The sequence below is a fragment of the Martes martes genome, assembly GCF_963455335.1.
Source record: "Martes martes genome assembly, chromosome: 3".
Taxonomy (NCBI): domain Eukaryota; kingdom Metazoa; phylum Chordata; class Mammalia; order Carnivora; family Mustelidae; genus Martes; species Martes martes.
Window position 1 is genome coordinate 158,028,204 of NC_137890.1, and position 26,580 is coordinate 158,054,783.

General features: G+C 42.8%; 1 protein-coding gene across 2 annotated transcripts in view; it reads left to right on the top strand.

Moving 5' to 3' along the window:
- LOC308339411 (nuclear autoantigen Sp-100-like) overlaps window positions 1–23,701 on the top strand; it is a 35,018-nt gene extending 11,317 nt beyond the window's left edge. The window contains exons 1-6 of one of the 2 annotated variants that reach the window (XM_080798044.1): window positions 8,568–9,280; window positions 15,499–15,655; window positions 16,576–16,744; window positions 19,098–19,181; window positions 20,523–20,600; window positions 22,921–23,701. In XM_080798044.1, coding sequence (XP_080654170.1) covers window positions 9,234–9,280; window positions 15,499–15,655; window positions 16,576–16,744; window positions 19,098–19,181; window positions 20,523–20,600; window positions 22,921–23,081 — 696 coding nt within the window. In that variant the 5' untranslated portion in view covers window positions 8,568–9,233 and the 3' untranslated portion in view covers window positions 23,082–23,701. Of the gene's footprint in view, window positions 1–8,567; window positions 9,281–15,498; window positions 15,656–16,575; window positions 16,745–19,097; window positions 19,182–20,522; window positions 20,601–22,920 lie in introns of those variants that run through there. The other variant, XM_080798045.1, reaches the window with a different exon arrangement.
- Window positions 23,702–26,580: the final 2,879 nt, after the last annotated feature.

Below are 26,580 nucleotides of genomic sequence, written 5' to 3' on the forward strand. Positions count from 1 at the left end.
TTTCAACTCAGGTCATGATCTCGGGGTTGTGAGATTGAGCCCCATGTTGGGCTCTATGCTCAGTGTAGAGTCTGCTTAAGACTCTCTCTCCCTCTTCCTCTGCCCCTCACCCCACTTGCGCTCTCTCTCTCTAAAATAAATAAATATATCTTTAAGAATATTATTTACATGGAGGCCAAAGAGATACCCAGCAATATAGAAGGTATTTATTGTCCTGCAATAGGTGGCCCAAGATGACTAATGTTAGAGAAATGCACTTGGGATTCGCCACAGTGATGATGATGGTGGTGGTGATAATGGTGGTGATGATGTTGTTATTGTTTGTGTTGTTGATGGTGGCTGTGGCTGTGGCTGTAGCAATGCTGTTATTGTGGTTGTTGGTGTTGGTGGTGATGGTGGTGGTAGTACTGTTGTGGTTGTTGTGGTTGTTGTTGGCGGTGGTGTCAGTGCCATTGGTGGAGATGATGATGGTGGTGGTGGTGTCAGTGTTGGTGTTAGTGGTGTTGTTGTTGGTGTTAGTGGCGGTGGTAGCGATGATGTTGTTGTTGATGATGGTGGTGGTAGTATTGGAGGTGAAGGTGGTGATAATGGTGTTGGTGTTGTTGGTGTTAGTGGTGATGGTAGTGATGGTGTTGGTGTGGTGGTGATGGTGATGGTGGTGATGATTGTTGTGATTTTTTTTAGTCGAGGTTTATTTCCTGACTCAACAGCCAAAGTGTCAGATCTTGGACTTTTCTCAGATGTTTTAATTTCTCTGAAAGATATAAAGAACTATCTCTCTGTTTATGTTCACTTTATAATTGAACACTCTTTTTCTAAAATCAAATTATATTCCAGCTACCTTCTCTGAGAACTTGGTAGAGATGCAAATTTTTGGCCCCACCCCTGACCTTCTGAGCCAGAACCTCTGTGGGTGGGACCCAGCAATCAGTCTTTTAAGAATCCCTCTAGGTGGGGCGCCTGGGTGGCTCAGTGGGTTAAGCCTCTGCCTTCGGCTCGGGTCATGATCCCAGGGTCCTGGGATCGAGCCCCACATCGGGCTCTCTGCTCAGCAGGGAGCCTGCTTCCCCCTCTTTCTCTGCCTGCCTCTCTGCCTACTTGTGATCTCTCTCTCTGTGTCAAATAAATAAATAAAATCTTAAAAAATTTTTTTTAAGAATCCCTCTAGGTAACTCTGAGGCTTGCTTGAGTTTGAAAACACTGGTGTAGACACTCATACAGCCCATCTTGTCTACTTGCTCTCCTCAGCAACCTCAACCACCCCCATGGTTTCAATGACTTCCAAATGTCTGCCGCTGAGACCTGCTTTCTGAGTTCTCAATTCAATATATCTCCCCACCCTGCTGGGTAGATATGCCATCTCTGCTTGGATATATCACCAGGACTTCAAATTTAGCAACTCAATAAACATTTGTGTTTCACCTTAAATGTCATTTTCTCATTGAACTATGTTTGTCTGGCCTGCTAACTTTGTCTTTACATTTTATTAAAATTCCTTGTTTAAGCTGGGCCTCCTCTGCCCTGTCAGAGCTTGGCAAGGACAGGGATCGGATCTGTCTGGGGATGGCTTACTTGTGAACACAAACAATATGTAGGTATGTATTTATTTATTATTGTTTTTTGAAAGAATTTATTTATTTATTTGAGAGAGAGATAGAGAGCATGTGCAGCAGGAAGAGAGAGAAGCAGGCTCCCCTCTCAGCTGGGAACCCGATACAGGGCTTGATCCCAGGACCCTGGGATCATGACCTGAGCCAAAGGCAGATGCTTAACCGACTGAGCCACCCAGGCACCCCTATTTATTTTTATTTTAAAGAGAGAGAGAGAGAGCTAATGGGGGGAGGAGCAGAGAGAGAGAGGGAGAGAGAGAATCCTCAAGCAGATTCCCCACTGAGCACAGAGCCCAATGCAAGACTCTCTCCCAGAACTTTGAAATCATATCCTGAGCCAAAATCTAGAGTTGGACACACCAATGACTGAGCCACCCAGGCACCCAAACACAGCCACGTGATTTACTATGTGTTGTCTACAATTGCTTTTGTGCTACAGTGACTGCGTATTTGCTGCAGAGAGCTTCTGAGTTTGTCAAGCTTAAAGTATTTACCATCTGGTCCTTTATAGGCAAGTTTGCTCCAGGCTCCCCTCATGCATCTCTAGAAAGGCCAGCTGCAGGTGTTCTTCTGTGCTATCCCACAGTGAGCCCTCTGGGATGCCAGCCTGGCTCAGTGGGACCTTAGGGGCCCCACAACTGGCATAAACTTACTTGACACAAAGACAACATCTAGGGGAAAACCACCCGTGGGCTCAGGATTTACAAACGAATTTGGCATTTATATTAACATAGAGGAGGGAAACGCTCATGGCCAGAGCCCGGGACCGTCATGCCCCAGTTCCTTACCACGTCAAATGTACGCATCCTATTTCACACATTGTCAAGAAAAATAAAGAGATCGTTGCTTATTCTTTTAGTGTAGTGCTGCCAATGCAGCTTTGGTTGAACTTTTATTGCCCCAGGTATTTTATAACTGCATGAGATAGAGGTTAACTGGCAGAAGACTGATAATAACATATGTGATTCTTATCAGAAAGTTTATAAATGAGTCTTGGCCAGAAAAATGCAAAATGAGTTTTTTCTGGGAGAGGTACAATTGCTTCATGTCTGGTAGAAAAGATGATCTCAGATAATGTCTTGCCCAGTAGGATAGTAACCAGTTTTGTACATATTAACAAATTCATTTCAGCATTCCTTTGACTTGACGGACATGAATCTCACTTTTTCCCAGTCTCCCTTGTACCAGTTTTAATATCTTCTGGGTCCCTCATTAATTAATGAATTGAATAAAACCACCGGTACATGTTCATTTTATATTTGTATGAAATTGTTTTTTATTTTTATTTTTTAAATACTAACTATTCATCCCCCCCCAACCCCCATGGATTGCTCTGAAGTTCACTGTTTGGGAAAAGCTTCATGCCACACAGGCGAGGAAGGTAAGACCCAGGGGCACTTAGCAGGGGACAGGTCGATGGAACACTGTGGTTCAAGTTAACACTCTTCCAGAAGGCCATATGGAAAGAGTACCGATAACAAACATTTGAAACGAGTGACTGTATTTGTGCAGTAAAACACTTAAAATTTAAAAAGTGTTTTTAATATTTGTGCTGGGGAGAAACAGATTAAACATTTCTTAGTTACTCAGGATTTTAACTTTCAGGATTTGGGACATGAAGTTCTTTGGTTTATAGAGGCTGCTTTCCCTTCATAGGACAGGAGAAACAGGTCAGCTCCAGACATTGTTACACCTCCTCCAGACACTTGTTTGTCCCTGGCAGCTTTTCTGGGTCTGGGGCTATGATGCCATTTTGGTTGTGGGTATCAGTCTGAGAAGACCCACCCTGTTCTCTGTAGGGGGCCCCTCACGAACCTATGAAGTGTTTGGTTCTTCTTTCTACTGCATATTTCACAGAGAGGGCTCCCGCTGGCAAAGAGAGCCCTTGTTAGGTCACCTGTGGTGTGGGGCCCCTTCTCCGAGAGAAATGGTCAGAAGTTGTGCATTAACCCTTGTTAGAAAATACTTGGGATGCTACAGGGATGAGGGCCCGCTGATGGCGTCTACCTCATACAATCCACTTCACATATCCCCTTAGAAGACAACTGTCTTCTGGTTATGTTCACCTTGATATACTCAGCCCTTTCTTCTCTGTTCACGTGACTGGTGAGATCCTACTTTCGGGAAGCACTCAGAGTGGAGAATCTGTAGGGCAAGCCAGTGGAAGCCAACAGGCTCTGTGCTATGATGGAGGCTGTCCAGAGCGGCTTCCAGAAGCCATCTCACTGCTCTGAGACTTCAGATACCCTCTCACCCACTGCACGAGTCCTTGGAAGGGGGCTCAACTTCAGAACATTTCAGCCTAAGGGGGATATCCAGAGGCCAGGGATATCTTGTCCTTGGGGAGCCCTAAACCCAATGAAGATTTCAAGGACCTAGGAAAATGGACAGCTCAGAAAGGGTGTGGGAAAGAGTCAAAGACACAGGGCTTCTCTCACAATTTGAACAAAGACTTCCCTGTCTAGGTCAGGAAAACCATCTCATGCACCAATTCTTACGTTATTCAACTCTTATCTAGAAGGACGTAATGGCACTTCTAACCTTGATATTGAGCTATTTGTTTAGAGGGTTGAGAAGAGAGTTCGTTTTTCCAGGGTGGACAACAGGATGAGTTCAGAGGAAAAAGTACAAGATAGTGCCCAAGGGGACTTGCAATATCCAGATTCTGCCACGAGAGGGAAGTGTAGACTGTCTAGAGAATCTGAGAGAGGAAAAAGGGTGCGGAAAGAAGAGGGTGGGGAGCTGGAATGCAAATTTAAAATTTAATATTCACCTGCCGAATTTAGAATAACGCCCCCACAGTAGTTTCTTTGCTTTCATTCTGCTCTGTACCTCCTGATGAGTACCATCGCCCTAGAAGGCTGAAGCAGGTTCCTGAAGGACCCATTGGTATCAGGTTCCTAATTCGGGAGGTCTTGGGGTCAGGGAGTTAGGGAGAGGTGGGCTGGCTAGGGCAGCAGGTGGTGGAAGGTGGGGGAGGGCCTGGACCACCTTCCATTTCCATCAGCAGTGCTGCAGGGTTTCAGTCTCTCCACATCCTCACCAATACTTGTTATTGTCTGTGTGGGGGTTTTGTTTCTTTTAAAAATGTTTATTACATCCATCCTTGTAGGTATGAAGTGGTATCTCGATGTGGTTCTGATTTACATTTTCATAATGATTAATGATGTCGAGCATCTTTTCATGGCCTTGTTGATCATTTGTATATCTTCTTTGGAGAAATATTTACTTGTTTGTTCATGTTGCCTTGAGTTATTTGCAGGTTTTTTGTTGTTGTTGTTAAGCTTCCGAAGTTCTTTATGTATTCTAAATATGGACTCCTGGGGCGCCTGGGTGGCTCAGTGGATTAAGCCACTGCCTTCGGCTCAGGTCATGATCTCAGGGTCCTGTGATCGAGCCCCGCATCGGGCTCTCTGCTCAGCAGGGAGCCTGCTTCCCCTCTATCTCTGCCTGACTCTCTGCCTATTTGTGGTCTCTCTCTGTCAAATAAATAAATAAAATCTTTAAATATACTCCTTATCAGAGAACGATCTGCGGATGTGTTTTCCCATTCTATGGTTGTCTTTTCATTTTACTTTTTTTCTTTTTTCTTATCTAGAAAGTATTTATTTTTTAATTACAGTTGATATACAACGCTCTATTAGTTTCAGGTGTACAACATAGTGATTTGACATTTTTATAGATCATGAAATGCTCACCATAGTAAGTGTAGTTCCCACTTGTCACTTTACAGAGTTATTATAATATTATTGTCTACATTCTCTATGCTGTACTTTTCATCCTCACAACTTAGCTATTTTATAACTGGAAGTTTTTACTTCTTTTTTTTTTTTTTTTTTTAAAGATTTTTATTTATTTATTTGACAGGCAGAGATCACAAGAAGGCAGAGAGACAGGCAGAGAGAGAGGAGGAAGCAGGCTCTCTGCTGAGCAGAGCCCGATGCGGGGCTCGATCCCAGGACCCTGGGATCATGACCTGAGCTGAAAGCAGAGGCTTTAACCCACTGAGCCACCCAGGCGCCCCAAGTTTTTACTTCTTAATCCTCTTCCTCTATTTTGCTCATCGCCCTCCCCACCTACTTCCCCTCTGGCAATCAACAGCTTGTTTTCTGTATTTATGAGTCTGTTTCTGTTTTGTTTTGCTTGTTCCCTTGTAAGGTGGTCCAGCCACTGTGAAAAACAGCTTTGTTTTTTGTTTTTTAGGTTCCATATATAAGTGAAATCATGTAGGACTCATCTTTCTCTGTTTGACTTATTTTATTCAATGTAATACCCTCTAGGTCTATCTATGTTGCTGAAAATGGCAAGATTTCTTTCTTTTTATGGCTGAGTAATATTCCATTGTATAAATTCCATTATGTGTGTGTACACCACATCTTTTTTATCCATTCGTCTACTGATGGACACTTAGGTTGCTTGTATATTGTGGCTGCTGTAAATAATGCTTCAATGAACTTTAAAGGGTGCATGTATCATCTTGAACTAGTGCTTTTGTTTTCTTCAGGTAAATACCTAGAAGTGGAATTGCTGGATCCTATGGTATTTCTATTTTTAATTGAGAAATCTCTATATTGTTTTCTGGAGTGGCTGCACCAGTTTTTACTCCCACCAACGGTGCATGAGGTTATCTTTTTCTCCACATCCTCTCCAACACTTATTTCTTGTCTTTTTGCTATTGACCATTCTAACAGGTGTGAGGTGATATTGTGGTTTTGATTTGCATTTCCCTGATGAGCATCTTTTCATGTGTCTATTGACAGTCTGTATGTCTTCTTTGGAAAAATGTCTATTCGGGTGCTTTGCCCATTTTTAAATTGGATTTTTTTTTTTGGATTTTTTTTTAATTTTTAATTTTTGCTTTTGTTTTTGGCTTTGGTTTTGAGTTGTATGAGCTCTTTACGTATTTTGGATATGAACCTCTTATTGGATAAATCATTTGCAAATACCTTCCTCCATTCAGTAGTTGTCTTTTCATTTTGTTGATGGTTTCTCTCACTGAGTGAAAGCTCTTTAGTCTGATGTAGTCCTGACTGTTTATTTTTGCTTTTGTGGCCTCTGCCTGAGGAGACAGATCCAAAAATAATAATTGCTAAGACTAATGTCCAGGAGTTTACTGCCTATGTTCTCTTTTGGCAGTTTTATGGTTTTAGGTCTTACATTTAGATTTTTAATCCATTTTGAGTTTATTTTTGTATATGATGTAGGAAAGTAGTCCCACTTTTATCCTTTTGCATGTAGCTGTCTGGTTTTTTCAACACCATTTATTGAAGAGATTTTCTTTTCCCCATTGTATATTCTTGCCTCCTTTACCATAGATTAACTGACCTTCTATGTGTGGCTTTATTTCTGGGTTCTCTATTCTGTTCCATTGATCCGTGTGTCTCTTCTTGTGCTCATATCATACTGTTTTGATTACTATAGCTTTGTAGGATAGTTTAAAATCTGGGAGTGTGGTACCTCTAGTTTTCTTCTTCTTTGTCAAGATTGCTTTTGCTCTTTGGGGTCTTTTGCAGTTCCATACAAATTTTAGGATTTTTTGTTCTAGTTAGGTGAAAGATTTTGTTGGTATTTTTTTTTTTTTATTTGTTTGACAGACAGAGATCACAAGTAGGTGGAGAGGCAGGCAGAGAGAGAGGGGGAAGCAGGCTCTCCGCTGAGCAGAGAGCCCGATGTGGGGCTTGATCCCAGGACGCTGAGACCATGACCTGAGCCGAAGGCAGAGGCTTAATCCACTGAGCCACCCAGGAGCCCCTTGTTGGTATTTTGATAGGGATTACAGTATCTGTAGATTAATTTGGGTAGAATGTACATTTTAATAATATTATTTCTTCCAATCCATAAGCCTAGCATATATTTCAATTTATTTATAACATCTTCAATTTATTTCATCAATGTTTTAGAATTTTCAGAGTACAGATCTTTCCCCTCCTTGGTTAAATTTATTCCTAGTTATTTTATTCTTTTTGACCTAATTTTAAATGGAGTCATCTTCTTATTTTCTCCTTGTGTGTGTTATAGTGAATAGAAACACAACAGATTTATGTAGAGTAATTTTCTATCCTGCAACTTTACTAAATCTATTAGTTCTAATAGTTTTTGATAGAGGCTCTAGGGTTTTCCATATATAGTGTCATGTCATCTTGAAATAGTGAGACAGTTTTACTGCTTCTGTACCAATTTGAATGCCTTTTATTCCCCTTTCTTGTCTGATTGCTATGGCTAGGACTTCCTGTACTATGTTGAAAGTGGTGAGAGTGGGCATCCTTGTCTTGTTCCTGATCTTGGAGGAAAACCTTTTAGCTTTTTACTGTTGAGTATGATGTTAGCTGTGGGTTTGCCTTTTCACTTTCTTGAGCATATATTTTGATGCACAAAAGGTCTTAATTTTGATGAAGTCTAATTTATCTATTTTCTCTTGTTGTCTGTGCTTTTGGTGTCATATCCATGAAATAATTGCCAAATCCAGTGTTATGAAGACTTTCCCCAAAGTTTTCCTCTAAGAGTTTTATAGTTTTGCCTCTTAGTTTTGGGTCTTTGATCTATTTAGAGTTAATTTTTGTATATGGGGATTTTCACATATGGATATCCTATTTCCCCAAAATCTGTTGCTGAAAAGACTATCCTTTCCTCATTGAATGATCATGGTGCCCTTGTTGAAAATCAACTGACTAACCATATGTATAAGGGTTTATTTCTGGTCTATTTTATTTTACTGATCCATATGTTTGTTCTTATGCCAGTGCCATACTGTTTCAATTACTGTAGCTTTGTACTGCATTTCAAAGTTGGGAAGTGTGAGTCTTCTAACTTAATTCTTTTTCGAGATTGTTTTGGCTATTCAGGATCCATTGCAATTCCATATAATTTTGAGAATCAGTTTCTCCATTTTTGTGAAAAGGCTTTCAGAATTTTTATAGAGATTTTGATGAACCAATAGATTTTTGGGGGGGTAGCATTGACATCACAAAATGTTAAGTCTTCCAATCCATGGGTGCCTGGGTGGGTCAGTGGGTTAAGTGTCCACTTTCAGTTCAGGTCATGATCCCAGGATCCTGGAATGGAGTCCCACATTGGGCTTCCAATTCAGTGGGGAGTCATCTTCTTCCTTCCTCTGCCTACCACGCCCACTTCTTGTGCTCTCTCTCTCTCAGTCAAATAAAAAAATAAAATCTTAAAAAAGAAGTCTTCCAATCCATGAACACGGGATTTCTTTCCATTTATTTAGGACTTCATTAATTTCTTACAGCAATGTTTGGTAGTTTCCAGCATACCATGGGAGCCTTTCACTTCCTTAGTTAGATTTATTTTGAAGTATTTACTTCTTTTGGATGATATGTAAATGGAATTGCTTCCTTAGTATATATATTTTTAATTATTGGCATACAACTCTGGGCTGTGGATCAGCCTGAAGAGAAAGCTTAGGGTCTTTTCAGGTCTTTTCTGCATCTGTCCCTGGACAGATGTGAAGTGGCTTTCCCTTCCTTCCTTCCTTCCTTTACACCCTCCTCCCTCCATCCCTCCCTCTCTTTCTGTCTTTCTTTTTTGATTTTATTTATTATTGATAGAGAGAGTCTGAGCACAAAGGGAGAAGGAGAGGCAGACCCCCGCTGAGCAGGGAGCCTGATGCAGACCTCCATCTCAGGACTCTGGGATCATGACCTGAGTCAAAGGTGAGCATTTAACTGACTGAACCAACCCAGCACCCCGCAGTGGCTTTCTAAATTCCCTTGTTTATAGTTACTTTTGGAGGTGTGAATCATAAATGGCTTCCAAAAGGGAAGAAAGGGGGGGAAAAACCCCAACCAAACCAAAAACCGGGTGCAGCTCCATTAAGTCTCCAGGAAAACACCCCAGTTATTGAGACTGCAGTAAGGGCTACCTGTTTCTGTGCCTACACCTCAGCAATGAAAAGCTGTCATCAGCAATCAGGATACAGAACTCTAATATTTGGAGGACCAATTCCTTATTGGTCACCTTGGCTGCAACAAGCCATTCTAGAAATGTGGGCAGAGCTGCCTGCTACTGGGCTTGGATCTGGAGGATAGATAGCTATTGCGGTGCTAGAGGCAGAAACTGGCCAAAGCTAGCCACACTTTCCTGGTCACACTTTCTCCTGGAAGCTGCAAGCATTCAGATACACTCCAAAGTATGGAAGTGGTGGCTTCAGACCACTAGTATGCTAGTATGATTGCTGTCTGAGCAAAGAGACTGATTCCCAGCATTTCCTATTTTATCTTTCCTGACATCCCCTCCCATTATTAAGTTCCATTGGAAGGTTAAAGAACCATAATGAAATCTTCCCCGGCTTTTAGGCTAGTGACCCAAAGAAATTATAGCCCCAGAGTTCTCTTCAGCCGATGTCCTTGTTGTGCTCAGACTTAGCTGCAGAGGACTGGGGGCAGTCCAGATTCTTACTGCTCTGGCCGCAGTGGTCTGTGCTCCCCTTCACACTGACAACCTAGCTGTGTCCAACCCTGGGCCGCTTATGTGTCCCACATCTCTTAATTCCAAGAGGCAAGTGGGTTACCAGAATAATAAGAATTAATAATAAGAGTAAGAATGTAATTATATAAATATAAGAATATAATTAATAATAATAATGTTATTATTATTATTATCACAAATCTGGTTCCAACCCACACACACAAAAAAGCCAAAAACCACAAACTAATTTGTAGCCAAGCTAGCAAAGTATAATCTGTGACAATTCCCTGATCCCAGGATCCCTATCTTCACAGACTCTAGCAAAGACTTCTTCTAATCTGGGATGTGGGGAAGAGAGATATCAAACTATCGAAGGAAGAAAAGTGACCTGTCAGTGTTGAGAGCGCATTACAGAACTTAATTTTAACTGGGCGTATTTCCCTCTTGAAGGTTGATTGTGGCGCTATGTTACCCACATTCGGGGGGGAAATCTGCGTATCTGAACAGTATCTTTTTTTCAGAAAGTGACATTTGTCTTCTTGCCAATTTTGTAAATTTTCAGTGATAGTATCCCCTGTTCCCAAGGCTCCTTGGGACTCCCCTTTTCCATGCAGAATCCATACTGGATATTTAAAACCTCTGGATTTCTATTTGCCCTCTGAACTCTGTGTTCTGGCACACAATGGTGTGTCAGTGTTGGACCTGTCCAGGGAGGCAGTTTCATTTGTAACAAGGCTATTGTGGGGGACTTAAGGGGATCCCAGAATAAGGCCCTTTACATGTTTATATTTCAAAGCCACTTAAAGGAGAGAGAGAGAAGAAGCCAGGTAGCTGGAGATCATAACATCAACTTTATTATGAATTGAAACTAGATTGGGAGATGTGTCTCGGCAATGAGTTTCCTCATACTGGGCACTGTGATTAGGGACCTCACTGCTGCCAGGCAGGGCCTGCTGTCACAGCACCCACACCTAGAGGCCTAGAGGCCTCCTCTGTGTCCCCAGGATAGCTCCAGAGAGACAGGCCGGAAGGGACCACACCTTATACTCCATGCATCTTCTCCAGAAACATCTAAGAGCTTACCTCTCATGGGAAGGAAGAGGGGGCTGTGAGGGACCAGGAATGTTATACTGACCAATGTCCCTCTCCTGGAAGGAGCCACTGGGAACTGGGAGTGAATATCCCCCCCCCCCCCGCCCCACATTTCCCAGGCTCCTTTCTGCTCTTTGCTTCCAATTCTCGTCCACAAGAGGAGGCCCAGACTTTCTGCAGCTACAATGGCCTCTGCTCCTACTGCCTCTCCCTGCCTTGAATTCTGGAGGCCCAGGAAGCCTCGTGCTCTGGGTAATAAAACCTCTGTCTCAGCTCAGACTCGTCCCTCAATAGGGATGCTTTTGGTGAAGCTGACAAAGATGGTTACCTCCGTAGTCCAGTAAGGACCAAGATACTTGCTGTCCCAAATCTTCCTCTGTTTCTGAGTGGTCCAAGCTTTGGATAATCAGGGCTGTCCCTGTGGGAGCAGAAATGTCACAGGTCATGAAAAGGCCTCTGGTATTACACACTTCCTTCAAGTTCCACCGGGATCTTTCAAAGCTCCGGCTGCTTCTGAGGTTCTGGGCTTGTCTTCTCTATGTGGGTCTGATGCCGTTTCTGAGAGCCGAGCATATTTTATCTTTCCTACCCTTCACGTCCTGACCACCAGGCCAAAACCTTGTTCTTAAACAGATTTCTTTTTATTTCATAAGCATTTTTTCTTTTTAAAGGTGAGGTTACTTTCTGTTACAAGTTAACAAATACCTTGAATTAAATTGGCTTAGAAATGAGAAGATATTCGTAGTGGTGAATCTAGCAGTAGGACGTGGGGTTCACGTTTGATCGACTCAGTGGGCCAGTGATGCCATCAGTCATTTGGGTACTTTTCATCTTTCTGGTCTGATGCCTCAGCACCAGCTCCAACCCCCAGTTGTTGGTTCCTCTTGTGGTCGTAAGATGGCTGCTGGCAGTAGCTGGGTGACATCCTGCCTTGTTCAGAGCCATGTGGAGCAAAAGGCTTAGTCCTGACCATCCATGAACCAGTGACTGGAAAAGTAGAGGAATGGATTACCACCATGGGTGTGGACAGGTGATCTGGGGAAGAGGAGTTTGGGGAGCAGATCTGAATGTCTTCTTTCTTTGAGCTGAGTACTCCCAATATAGATCTATCAATCCTCTCAGTATGTAGGTTTGTGTGAATTCTACTGAGAGTTCCTCTACCTCAACCAAGAATCAGATACCTCTCCCATAGCTTATGAACCCTCATTCTTTTTTGTCTGTTTGCTAATAAATCCATCACATCTCTGGGACTGAAGCAACAATCAGTGCTCTGCAGTTCAACACCATAGTCCACCTTCTTCCCCTGGGGGCACGTGGTTCCATCCACAGAGGAGGGAAGATGGGGCTTCAGCAAAGCTTCACCTTTACTCTTTGCATCTGGCTGGAGTTCCAAAGGAGATAAAGGTTAAATAGAAGTGGAGACAGTTAATAGCTGACTGTCCACCCATTCCTGGCTCAAATAGCCTGAAGACCAAAGATGTGTGATGTTTCTCAATGTGGGGTCTACAGACCACCACTTCAGAGCCACAGTCCCACCAAATCTCTCAGATCCTGGTTTTATGTCATGTCCCCCCTTTTAAAAATTTTCATTCCAACTTACATTTAACTTCCACTTATATATTTTAAGTACTTTAAAGACACTTTAGGGCTCCTGGGTGGCTTAGTCATTTAAACGTCTGCCTTTAGCTCAGGTCATGATCCTGGGGTCCTGGGATCGAGCCCCACATCGGGCTCCCTGCTCAGCGGGGTCTGTTTCCCTCCTCTGCCCCTCACCCTGCTTGAGCTCATTCTGTCTCTCTCAAATAAATAAATTAAAAAAATCTTAAAAGAAAAAGTCATTAAAAAAAGTACACTTTAAATTGTCGAGTGATGGCAGAGTGTAAATGGAAAAAATCTTTGTGCCTATATTGCATTGTCTTAATTACTGTAATTTTATAGCAAGTTGAAATTGTTAATCTTTTTCAAGATTATCATGACTAAGCTTGCCCTTTGGAATTTCTATTTATATTTTAAAATCAGTTGGTCAATCTCCACAAAAATCTTACTTGAAACCAACATTTTATTGAGTGCTCTCTCCTCCTCGGAAATCCGTGCCAGCAGATTTTCTCTTTGATGCGAACATCACAGACAGGGAGGTTATGACCAGCATTCCGCTTGTTGCCCTCCCTATAACCGGTGCATGAGAGGAAGGCTCCTTCTCTGGAACAGACCACCACAGAGTGGGCTCAGGTCAGAAGCAGAGCAGGCCCAGTCAGGTTTTGTTGGAGCAGTTAACCAGTAACAGCCCCAGAGGTATCAAGAGTTCATTCTCTTACCAAAAAAACAAGAAAGAACTAGTATGACCCCTCACTGGTGTCCCTCAGTAGTGACACTCAGAGTTCAAATATGAGAAGAGGATCAGAAAACAGTTAAAAAGACCTCCTCTAGGGTGGTGGCTGGGGGAGGAGCTAGCCCTGTCCTGTCCCCCTCCCTCAGCCCTAGCTGACCTCCTACACAGTTACTGCAGAAGGTGGAACCCCCAGCCTAGCAGCAGCACCAGCGCTAGCTCCATGGGTAGCACCAGCTCTCACCATGGTTGGGGATACCCTGTCCCTGAGGGTCAGAAGCTCCAGAACCTCATGTTCTCCCTGGGGTTGGAGAACATCCATAAAACTTCTAAAGACATCCCTCAGGTCTTTCTGGTTGCGGGTGAAGGCCAAGCTATACATGGCCATCATGGGGAGCTCAGCAATGGGGGATAGCATCAATTTCAATTCCATTTCATCCCTTCAAAGATCAGCCACAGAGCCACGTTGCTGGGTTGTCACTATGAAAGGAAGGTTTTCGATGGATGTAGTCCTTGAGATTGATCATTCTGAGACCTCCCCAGGTTCTAGGACATGTTCATACAGAGAAGCATCCCAAAAGAGCCCCCCCTACCCCCCCCCCCAAATAACAGTCTCCCTTGAGACATTTCTTCTCTTGCATTGGTTTTGCCTGCATTGATGGTGGCAGTGTTCAGAGCACTGGAACCAGGAAGCTTACTATCCATCTCTACTTACGTTTTATTGAAGTTACATTGGATCTGTAGGTGAACTGGGGAGAATTTACATTTTAACACTATTTAGTCCTCAAATCCATAAACATGGTATACCTTTGCATTTATTTTGGCTTTCTTTAAATTCTCTCAGGGAATGTTTTGTGATTTTCTGTGTAGTGTTCTTGCACATCTTTTGTTGGCTTTGTCTTTATTATTGTTGGTTTTTGATGCTTTTAGAAATGAGACTATTTTCTATTTGTGTTCCAACTTATTTGCTGCAAGTATATAGAAATACAATTTATTTTTGCATATTGATCTTCAGTCCAATTACCTTGTTCAATTATTAATGAATTCCAAAATTTGTCCATAATTTCCTTTAGATTTTCTAAGCACACAATCAGTTGTAAATAATAGTGGTTCTATTTCTTCCCTATTAGGTTTATTTTTAAAAAATTTATTTTCTCACCTTATTGCATTGGCTAAAATTTCCAGTTAATGTTAAATAGAAATGGCGATAGTGCACATTTTCTCTTATTCTCAAATTGAGTGGGAAAGTACTTAATATTTTACCTTTCAGTATGATGTTAAATGTTGGTTTTCAGCTTTTGGGTGGTTTTTTTTTTTTTTTTTTTTTGGTGTATACCCTTTATTAGATTAAGACGGTTACTTTTTTCTTTAGTTTTCTGAGCGTTAAAAAAAAATGAAGAGATGTTGAATTTTATCAAGTGCTTTTTCTGGGTCTATTGAAATTACTATATGGTTTTCTCCTTCAATTTGTCAATGTGATGGTACACATTCCTTAAATTTTAAATGTTAAAGAATTCTTGCATTTTCACACTAAACCCTGGCTAGTCATGATGTATTATCCTTTTTATCTATCACTGGAATTGATTTGCTAATGGTCTGTAGGAACATATTTTTCCTTCTGTGTCTATAAGAGGTAGTGACCTGTGCTTTCATTTTTGTAGTGTCCCTGTCAGGTTTTTTGTATCAAGTTAAGCTGTCCTACACAAGCAAGTTGGACCGTGTCCCTGTTTTCTTTACTCCCTGACAGAATCTATGTAAGATAGGTAATAGCTTTCCTTAAATGTATGTTTTAAATAATTCACAAGGGAAGTGTCTGGGCCTAGACCTTTCTGTTTGCTTGCTCCCCCCCCCCGCCCCATTTTATAGAACTTTGTTTATTTTTATTTTATTTTATTTTTTTATTGTGTTATGTTAGTCACCATAAAATACACCATTAGATTTTGTTTGTTTGCATTTTGTTTTGTTTTTGGTTTGTTTGGTTTTGTTGGGTGGGAAGGGCATCTTGCCATCTTGATGTTCATTCTGTCACTGTATTTTTTTCCTTAGGATGTTTTCAATAGTTAAGAACAAGGAGATTTCCCATGAGGCTCTTTTGAATCTCTTCAAGCAAAATAAGGTGGAGATAGCAAACTCAATAACAAAGCCATTTCCTTTCCTTGAAAGCCTCAGAGACCGCTCCTTTATCACGGAAAAAGTCTATAAAGTACGTTAAGTCTATTATATCACCCATGATAACGCAGCCCCACCCTAATTGAGTGTGGCAACCTGGATTCAAAATTTAGTGTATCATTAACTGGTTGATGGCCTTTTCCTACTCTTCACGGAAAGACCTTTTTGAGTGAGTTAATCCTCTAAAAGTTTGGGGGTGACAGAACAGCAGTCCTCGCCAACGAGGCTTCTGTTCTGATTGAAGCTCCTGTCTCCTGTGGGACGTGTTGCAGTGAGGTGGATGGGAACGGTGATATGGCCGAATGGACTGATAGCTTTTTATACAAAACCTATAGCAATTTATACAAAATGACAAAATTAAATAAAATTAAAATAATTAAGAGAATTGGAGCAGTATTCCACTATAAAATCCACTACATCAAATGAAACTCCCAAGGATTTTGTGCTATTATAAATCAATTTGTTCTGCTTTGTTGTTGTGTCCTTTAAGGTATGTTTTGTAAGGTGATTCTGGAGTCTTGGTATTCAGGTGAATTTGATCAGTGGGTCCTCTTGGGGAAATAGAGGAGGAGCCATCCCTGTACCCTGTGACTGTGCTCCTTACAGCCACGGCAGGACCCTCTCCTCCTTCCCAAAACCCTTGCCGGACTCCTCACACCTAGAGGGTGGGCAATGGTTGTTGAGTAGCCAGCAGAATTGCTCTAAGGTCCACTCGTGAAACAATCTAAGCAGGATGAAAGTTCAAAAGTCAAGAAGAAGGGTTCATTTGTTATTTTAAGCAGGTGATAAAATATTTAAGAAGTTCTAAAATACTATATGAAAAATAATAGTCTATCTCCACGGGGAAAGAGGAATGAATGTTCTATGCAATCACTTCCCAGTTATTAACTTTGAAACTATTTTAACTTTGAAACTATTTCATTTTCTTTTCCTGTTGTACTTTTTTAAAGAAAGGATTCTCAAGAAGCCCATAAAAACTTGGTTCCTGTACAGAAAGTGGTGTATAATATTCTCTGCTACCTCGAGAAGACCTTTGATAGGTCACTTCTACAAGTCCTGTTCAGCAGGGTTCATCTGAAGGAGTATCCTGATTTAATTCATGTTCATAGAATCTTCGAAAATGGTAATTGATATCCTCCCTTCCCTTTCGGGGTCCAGGTCTACTTGTCATTCATTCATTCACTCATTTGCTGGTTTAACAAGTATTCATGAAATGTTTACTCTGTCCCAGGACCAGTGCTTGTCCATGTGAATGAGTCACCGTTAATAATAACCAACATGTTCTCTGGTCTCCACATCAAAATTATCAGTCATGATTACTCTGCTAGGGTCTCTTGTAGGTTTAATTACAGCCCTTTTTCTTCTTCTGGGAATGTGTGATTTATTCTGTGTCATGGGTGCCTGATAAAGAGGAAATGTTCCCGGACAAGTTGTGACATTTTTCTAAGATGACCAGACTGTCACCAGTTCCCACAGAAAACCTTATTTGAGACCGTCTGACAAAAAGTTAGCTCCCCAGACAGAGAATGGAGAGGTTAGAAGAGCCCACCCCGCCCAGAAGGAGGGCCAGCGTGTGGAAAGGTGTGGGAATAAGGAAGGCTGATTCTGACATGACAGTTATAGGCAGATTGTGCATTTCAGACACCCTAAATTGAGGAACTGGAATTTTATTTTCATAAAAACAGGGAAGTCACACCAATTCTTAAGCAAGGGATAAAGTCAAAAGAAGCGAAAATAAAGTAGGGAGTGTATTACTTTGTGAAAATAGTACACTGATTAAAATAAGAACAATATAAGTTCTTTTCTTTTTAAATACTTATTTATTTTAGAGAGAGAAAGAGAGAGTGTGCAGGGGGGAGGATCAGAGGGAGGGAGAAACTCAAGGAGACTCTGTGCTGAGTGAGGAGCCCACTGCCAGGCTTGATCCCGTCACCCCGAGATCACAACCTGAGTGGAAACCCAGAGTGGGACGCTCAACCCCCTGTGCCGTCCAGGCAATATAATTTCTATACTAATACCCGAGTAAGAGAAAGGAATAGAGAAAATCAAGTATCTGCACACAAATTTCAAGTGAATGATTTTTTAAAGCTTTATTGAGATAAATTTTTATACCTTAGGTCAATATTACATTTGTAACCAGCATGTCCTGGGCTATGGGAATAGAGAGAATTGTGGATACCTGTACTGCCCATATCTCAGGGGCTCTGATTCTCTTCATGGACTGCAGGGACCCCCCCCCCACTTCCAGGTTCAGTGTGCACATCACCTGTGTTAGGTTCTGGGGCTCCCTGAGCTGGGGTGCCCTTCGCCTACACTTGTTCCCACCCACCTGCCCCTGGGAGATGGCAGTGGTCGCCTCCCACACACTGTTTTCCACTGGAGCTGTGCATCAGTGACCCAAAGCCCAGAATCTGGGGGCTGTGACCTGGGGTGCAGTACTCTCTCCTGCTGCTCTCATCCCATGCTCAGAGCCCCCGAGCCCCCATGGGACCACCTACACGCACACACAGACCCCCTTCACCTTTCCCTTTGTTCTCCTCGAATCTTCCACCTGGTTTTGCCAGGGTCTGAGGCCAGGTCCTGGGAAGACAAAGCATCCGTGGCTCCCACTGTCCTGTGCAACTCGTCCCTGCAGGTCCTGCCCCAGGAGGAGCTCCTGCCATGGGCCCGGGAGCAGCAGGTTCCCTGACTCTGTGGGGTCCCCTCCTCCCTGAACTCCCCACAGACACCACCCCCCCACTTCCCTCCAGGCTTCCTGGTTTATTTTCTTCCTCCTATGTGTGCTGGGTCTCACCTAAAGGCAGGAGTGCTGGGCTGGTGTCCCTCCCTCCCCTGACTGGCGACTTCCCCAGCCCTGGGCAGGCCCGTGGGGAGCTCCTCCAGTGCAGCTATCCATGCTCCCTGCTCAGAGCTGCAGAGTGTCCTTCCTCTGTTCCTGGGATCTGGGCCCCTGGGAGGTCTGTCTTGTTCCTCCAGGTGTCCTCTGCTTTGTGTCTTTGGGAAGCGCTCACCCTCCCTGCCCCAACCCTCCTCTTGTCTAGCAGCATCTTTAGAGCAGCTGGGCTTTCTCCATGGGTATGGATCTGAGAGCCTAGCTCTTCTCCCAAAAAATTCCCTCTGTTCCTTGTACGGTTCACAGAGACATTCCACTTAACAGAATTTATACTGAGATAAGTTTTCACTTCTCTCTGGCCATCTTGCAGGGTGATTAGTTACTGTTTATAACTTTCCCACTGCTCCATAATCCTAAAACCCGACAGGCTCATTGCCTTTAAGATTTGCGTGTGTGTTTTTCTCTTCGATATTGCAGGAAAAGGAACAAATGACACCAAGTTAGGAGCCGCTGAGATGAACCGACCCAGGGTCCAGAAGTCCCCACCAAGTACCTGGATTCTTGGGTGGTCCAGATTGTGATTATGAGGTGGTGTCCCTGATTATTTGCTTGCAACCACTAATTAATTTTTTTCTCTGTTCAGTAAGTGAAGACAAATATTTTCCCCAGAAAAATGATAGTGAAGAGACACAAAACCTGTCCAACACTGGGCCAAGCTCTGAACAAGGTAATTATGATAGAATACAAACTTTGTTTCCTGGTTACAAAGAGGCCAGAACTCAGGAAGGGCAACTGTGATGTTGGAGAGGGAATCCAGAGGGACATGGGGCAGATGGACGTGCGTGACTTTGTATCAATTCCAAAATGACATGACTCTACTTGAATCCAAGACAAAAGGTGGCAATAACATAATTTCTGCCCAATAACCTGGAAGGTGGAGTAAGAATCTAAATGTGAATTTTGAGTTTCCAGAGGTGACCTTCAGTGTGAAGCTCTTAAGGACTAAGAACTCCAGGCCCAGGATCAATATCAAAGAGGGGATTTTTGATGATGGCAGAAGGGTCTGATTTCAATGTTTTCAAGAGCCTAGATATTCAAGGAGAAAACCAGTCACACAGAGACAGAAAAGAGGAAGTGGTAGAAAGATGGAAGGGAGGATGTGGGTACTTTGAGTGAGAGAAGAAGGGAAATGAAAGACAAGGAAGAAAGGGTTAGAAGACACACTAGAAATAGCTGTATTATTAACATCTCACTTGTTGAACATTTGAGGGAACAGTTGTAGATTTAGTGCTTAAGCTGCCATTGGAGGTTAGCATTGCTTATGAGCCCATTTTTCAGATAAGGAAACTGAAATCTGGAGACGGCATGTGTGTGGTTGGCCTGGGGTCAGATGAGTAACCATGCGTGTGTGTCTTAATGGAGGTAAAATTCATGTAACATAAAATTAACCACCTTAAACTGTTTAGTGATATTTAGTGATATTCACAACGTTGTGCAACTATCCCCCATCTACTTTCAAAATATATCAATCGCCTGAAAAGACAACCCCATTTCACTTCCCATTCCCCCTTCTCCCACTGCCAGGAGCCACTGGTATAATTAAAAGGTGTATCTTTTCATTTCTATGTGTTGAGTGGAGGAAATCAAAAGTCTGAGAGAACAGGAATGGAGCCTGACATGGAAGATGGGAAGAGAGGAAGAGAACTGGGCAAGAAGGTGGAGGCAGGAGAGTGGCTGGAGGGAAGAGAGTTGGAAACACAAGGTCATGGAAGGCAAAGGAATCCGGGATGCAGAAATATTTTCCTAGGTTAGAAGCAGGAGTGCCTGGAAGTTGGATCCTAGTGGAAAATGGCAGGAGAGAGAAAAGGAATGAGGTCTAATATGATGGAAAGAGGCAGAGAAGGGCTTGGTTGCATTTTGGGTGGAGTCTTGGAGCAGGAGGAGTATTTCTGCCCAAGGAGCAGCTCACTTTCGTCTCCAACCTCAGAGCTCAGTGTCTACAAACTACTCCTCACTTTGTTCCCTGGTCACTGGCTCTGGTCTTTCCTTTCCTTTTCTCTCTCTTTAGCACTGAATGAATCCACATTTCTAAGAATGAAAGAGAGGAAGTCAGAGACGGTGTGTATCCCGCTGAATGATGGGCAAGGTAACTATGACTGAATCCCATGTTTTAAATGACCAGTTCCCTGGGTAACTCATTATGTGGAAGAAGGAGAGTCCATAGACTTGAGCTCTGCCTCTAGCTTCTCTCCAAGGTGTGGGGGAGGCACGCATGTGGGGTGAGACCAGCAGGGCCTAGGGGATGAAATTTAAAGAGAACCCAAAGATAGGTGCCTCCTTAAATTAAGTTCCTTAGGCCTCTTGCCTGTCACACCCTAGCCCTGTCCTGGAGGCAAGAGAGAAAGAGGAGCAGAAGTCTTTAGTGGAGGACGAGGATAGACAGGTAGATGTACTGGACCATCCAGTGGGAGTTATAGGCCAAGCATGATTTTACCTAAATGGACATGAGATTGAAAATTCTCCCATTTGGTGGAGGTTTGACAGGGAGATAGTTTTATCCTACTCTCCAGAAGTTGTCACAAGAACATGGAAATAATACGCATGATGGTCAGATTGGCCAGTAAGTGGGATCCCTGAGAAGACCCTAGAGGTAGAGTTGGGGAAGGGGCCCTGCGGATGGGTCAAAGCCCAGTGAGAGACCTGGAGTGATGAAGGATGCAACCTTTGAGATGAGGGCAACACACAAGAAAAGGACTGGGAGCCTAGAGGCAGGCAGAGGGTCCAGGTAAGCCTGAGAGAAACAGAGACAGAAGGAAGACAATTTACACCAGGGATAGTGACAAAGATCATACGGAGAGAGAAACATAAGGGACAAAGCAAATGCTGGTAAAAGAGAAAGTAGGGGAGGGGCAAAATGAAACCGTGAAGACAGTGTTCAGTGGGAGTGAATGGAATTTTGCTAGAGGTCAGTGTAGGAGAGAGGAGACATGGTGGGATATTTAGCATCAGGGGGAGTCAACACACAGAAGCTTATGCTGCAGGGGGTCATCCCCACCAATAGAGTTTTCAGAACCTTGAATCCTGGACGTATGTGTTGGCAAACATTACATTACTGATGTATTTGTATGGAAGTTTCTACAGAAACAGTCCTAAGAAGTGTGTTTATGTAGACATGTAGTAAGCCACCCTTGAAAAGGACACAAGAATAAACGCAAAATTCAGCCAAGATAATTTCCAGCGATGAATGAGAATAGCAGGTTAAGAGAAAATAGCAACAACAAAATGGTAGATTTCGGGGTAAAAAGGTAAACTCTGGAGAGATGGGAAGAGAAGGACACAGAGGTCCTGACACAGAGCGAAGCAGGAGGGGAGCAGGCGAGAGGCAACATGGGGGGGCAACCCTCTGAGGTGGAATCGGGAGAGAGGGGAATAGGAGGCCGATGATGGAGATAGGTGAGGGTTCTTTCTGGATCATTATGTATTTCAGGGGCAGAGCTCCTCGGATACAAACATCTAGTACAATCTTGTGCTGGGGGTCTGGTGGATATACAGAAGACAATTGTATCTTGTTACCTCAAAATTAACCAAGAAGGCCAGCCAGCAGGGACAGCATATGTCCAATCACCTGAAATAATTAGTAAGGCTGGCCAAGGAAGTCTGATGTGATGACACTGTGTGGCCCAACGAAGGTGTCAGGAGGCGGCCCAGGGAGGACAGGATGGATGCAGGAGAGGGAGACCCTGGAGCTCAGTGAAGGAACTCTTGCCTAACAGAGGAGAGCTGGGAGTGAAGTGGAAAAGTACTGAAAAGGGGGCGCTAAAGAGATGGGTAGAGCAAGATGGAAAGAGGAGATGAAGGTACAAAAGATGCATCAGGTCCGAAGAGGCAGAGACAGAGAGTGCTGAAAAGAATGTGCTAAGCTGAGAGGAGAAGGAGGACATATGAAACCAGAAGGAGAAGCAGAGGCAGAGAAATAGGGGGAGAGAGAGACAGCTGCAAGGGGAAGAAGAGAGGGAGTGGTCAGCAAATGGGGAACATCGCGCGTCCAGTGAGCGTGCCTGGAACACCATTAACCTGCAGGCCCCTGGGTCCCGTGAGAATATGGCACCATCTGGAGCAGGGACATTCCTGCCTAGAACTGATCCCATCAGGCATGTCTTTCCTGATGTCCCCTTAAGATGGGGTTTCCTGGGGGCGCCTGGGTGGCTCAGTGGGTTAAAGCCTCTGCGTTTGGCTCAGGTCATGATCCCAGGGTGCTGGGATCAAGTCCCACGTGGGGCTCTCTGCTCAGCGGGGTGTCTGCTTCCCCCCACCCCCCCACCCCCAGCCTGCCTCTCTGCCTACTGGTGGTCTCTCTGTCAAATAAATAAATAAAATCTTAAAAAAAAAAAAAAAAAGGATGGAGTTTCCTGCTGGTTCCTTGGCCCCACATTGAGATCCCTAAGGGGTTTTGTTTCTCTGCGCAGGTTTCAGCGGTGAATCCAGTGAGGAGGAAGGGCCCCCGGAAGCTCTGAGCTCTGCAGGATGCCAAGGGCTGGAGGAGAATGAGGACAAGGAGGAGAGTGAAGACCACCAGCTTCCAGCTATAGACCCTGAGGCGTCTGCATTCAGAGCTCCTGCTTCCTGACGTGCCCTCCTTTCAGTGCGCTCTACAGCCAATGGTCCTGTCAACACTCCCAACACATTTCCTGTATTTACTGCTTGTGCCATTTTGGGAAACGTGGGAGACAGGGTCACTGAATATGTGTGTTCAGATATAAACATTAGAGAGAAATAAACTAGAATATTTCTGTTTGTTTATTTTTCCTTTCATGTGATCATGCCTATTGTGGTAGAATAAAAAATAGGTATTTAGTCTTTATCCCTAGTTGCTGGCACAGAGCTCCTCAAACCCTTGGAATTTCCCCAGTGGTAAGAGTGTCTCCATGACAATTAGAGGGTTCAAACTTTCAGTTCCACCCATTGACCTCTGGGGAGAAAAGAGAAGTGGGAGATTAAGTTCAATCACCAATGACCTATGATTTAACCAGTCATGCTTATATCATAAAAACCTTGGTAAAAACCCCTGAACAATGGGGTCAGGAACCCCTAACTTGGTAAATATGTTGATGTGCTGGGAGGGTTGCATGCTAGAGAGGGTGTGGAAACCCTGGCATGCCCCACCCCCATACCTCAACCAATACATTTCTTCCATTTGGCTGTTCTTGAGTTGTATTCTTTATAATAAAACTGTATCATAAGCAGAGTACTTTCCTGAGTTCTGTGAGTCATCCTAGCAAATTATTGGACCTAGGTGGGCATCATGGGAGCCCTCAAATTTATAATTGGTTGGGCAGAAACATGTGTAGCTTGGAGAACCCATTTGTAGCTGGTGCCTGAAGTGGGGTCAGTCATATGGGACTGAGCCCTTGCCCTGTGTGGTCTGTGTTAACTCTGGGCAGTTAGTGTCAGAACTGAACTGAATTGAATTGTTCAACACCCAGTTGATACTGAAGAGCTAGAGAATTGATTGGTGTTGGAATGACCCATTTATTGTTGGAAAAGACACCTCATGGTTGGTGTCAGAAAGAAGCCCACATACCTAACCATACTGATGTCTTCAGTGTAAGTATTGATTTCTGCCTTAACCAATTTCTGTCATCTGTGTCATCTGATCACAAAAAAAGGTAGACAATTTTTTATTGCCTTGATGCATATATTGTTACTGGAAACTTGGGAAGACACAAAAAGCCCAAATAAGTCTTTTTGACAGGTGTTCTCTATCATGCCATTAGCTTATATGCAAGCTTTTCCAAAAATAATTTGGGAAATAATGTCTCAGAATTCTAAAACATCAGTAAGGAGTAGACAGAATAACTATTATTTTTATCCTTGTTTTATAGATGAGAAAATTCTAGCATGTAACTGTTCAAGAATCTTTTCCCAAATCATATGGAGAATTAAAGGCAGAGCCAGGACCATTGTCTTGGGTGCTTAGATCTCAGTTCAGCAGATGTGTTTCCTTCAGAAGGAAGAAAGGGGAGAAAAATGAATCAGATGCATCTGCCAGTGTTAGTTGTTACAGGATTTATAACTTTTATCAAGCACTTATTATTTGTCTTCCATGGATTTTGTGAACAAAAAAAATTTGGAAGCATGCCCTGGTGTAATAGCAAATAAGATAACTTAACATCAAAATGCACGTTTTTTTCCAACAAAAGATCCATTTTTATTGTTTGCTATATTTTTTGTAAGTAATAAAACTAAATTATCTTTTAGGGAATTCCCATCATCTGTTTTTAATCGATGTGTAATGTCTTGAGCCCTAGAAGTCTACTTACTATTCATGGAAACAATTCCAACAGGTTTTGGGTTGGTGAGGGGGTTGAGTGAGACTTGGGCAAGTGGGGAGGAGAAGAGAGGGCTCTGATCCACAGTCATTCTAGGATCCATCTTCCAGTGTTGCCCTGGGCAAGCAATAGAGGCGGAGGAAGTGTGTAGGGATTAGTTGGAAGGATAGCAAGTAGAAAAGAAAGGTGTTAGGAAAGCCAGAGCAAGATACAGCAAAACTGCCCAAATGCCCAATTTTCTCAGCTCCTGACAACTAAAAACAGTGTTAACCAAGGGAATGTGTTGAATTCAAAGAACAGACTGGAGTGCTTGGAGTTTCATGATCTTCCCTGGTCTTTGATAGTTTTCTTAAGGAATTTCCTTCTCTGTTGGCTTCTTGGCCACACACTAGCCATCTGATTGCTCTGTAGAGAGAGCAGCAGTGTGTGGAAGGGAGGGCTGCAGAGGAGACCCGGAGCCTCCAGGTCACCACCTGGAATTATCAGTAGGATTCGAAGGGACTCTGGAGCATTAAAGAACAGAGAATCATATAACTGGGAAAAATGAATGTCCAACTAAGATTGCCAAATTAGATATACAACTTGTTAACTTTTTATAGAAGAGTAAAGGAATACCACCTTTGCAGTTAACTTCTCTACCAGTCTAGAAAGTTCTAACAGTGTATTAGTTCTGCAGTTTACCTCTAATCTTACCAGCCTATTCATTGCCCAAGCCTCTGTAAGTTGTAAGTTGTTAATCATATGTATTGTAATATTCTCCCTGAGTGGCAGATTAAGGTGTATCAGGCAATGAACAAAAATTATTCACACTTGGCAATAAGGCAATAAAGCAAAAGGATACATGTCCCAATTTGTTATTTACTACTAATTAGGGCCTGACTTTATGAGCTTACATGTTAACTTAAATATTTTTGTCCAGTAGAGATGCACATTACTTGTTTGGTAGAAAACATAATGCCAAAGTTTGTGGGCTTCTTGCCTTATTAACCAATTTGGGCTCTAATTTAAGAAACTTGTTTCAGCCAGCATGCCTTTCCCGGCCAACTTCATAAACCTCTGTTCCTTGAATTCTATGTTGGTGGACCACACACTCTGCAATTAACAAGGAAATTCATTTATTTATTCAGAGAACACCAGGGACAACTATTTGCAAACAAATATTGGAAAAGAGAAACAGAAAGCTTCTAGCTCACCACCAAAAGTTGTGTCAGATATGGTGTTGCAAGTCTTGGGTTTGAGGATTTTAGGAATCTGAATTCAGAGCTACTTTTATCTGATGCATTTTACTCTGAGCACCAAAGACATGAAAATGAATCATGGGTATTAAAATCCCATTCTCTGCATTTTCTTTTCCTCTTATGTGTGCGAAGACATAAGTAACCATTATAAATTCATATTTAACAGTATGAGCACTGTTGATTGAATAGATGTGCTCATTTTTGATGTTGTAGAAATATGTTCATAAAATGAGTGCTTTTTGATTAGCTCTTCATGCCTATCTAATACTGAAGTCTTGAATTTATGTGGTGTTTCCCACCCATTCTCTTCCACCTCTTTATCTTTTATGGAGCACAGAATGCTGAGTACTCTTCTCCTGGATAATAATATTGTTATTATTTGGTCAAAAATCTTGAAAAGCTCAGAAATCTTACTGTCTAATTACCCTTTTTTGTTTGTTTGTTTGTTTATAGGTTATTTTTATTTATTTATTTATTTGTTTTATTTCTTTTCAGCATAACAGAATTCATTGTTTTTGCACCACACCCAGTGCTCCATGCAATACGTGCCCTACGTGCC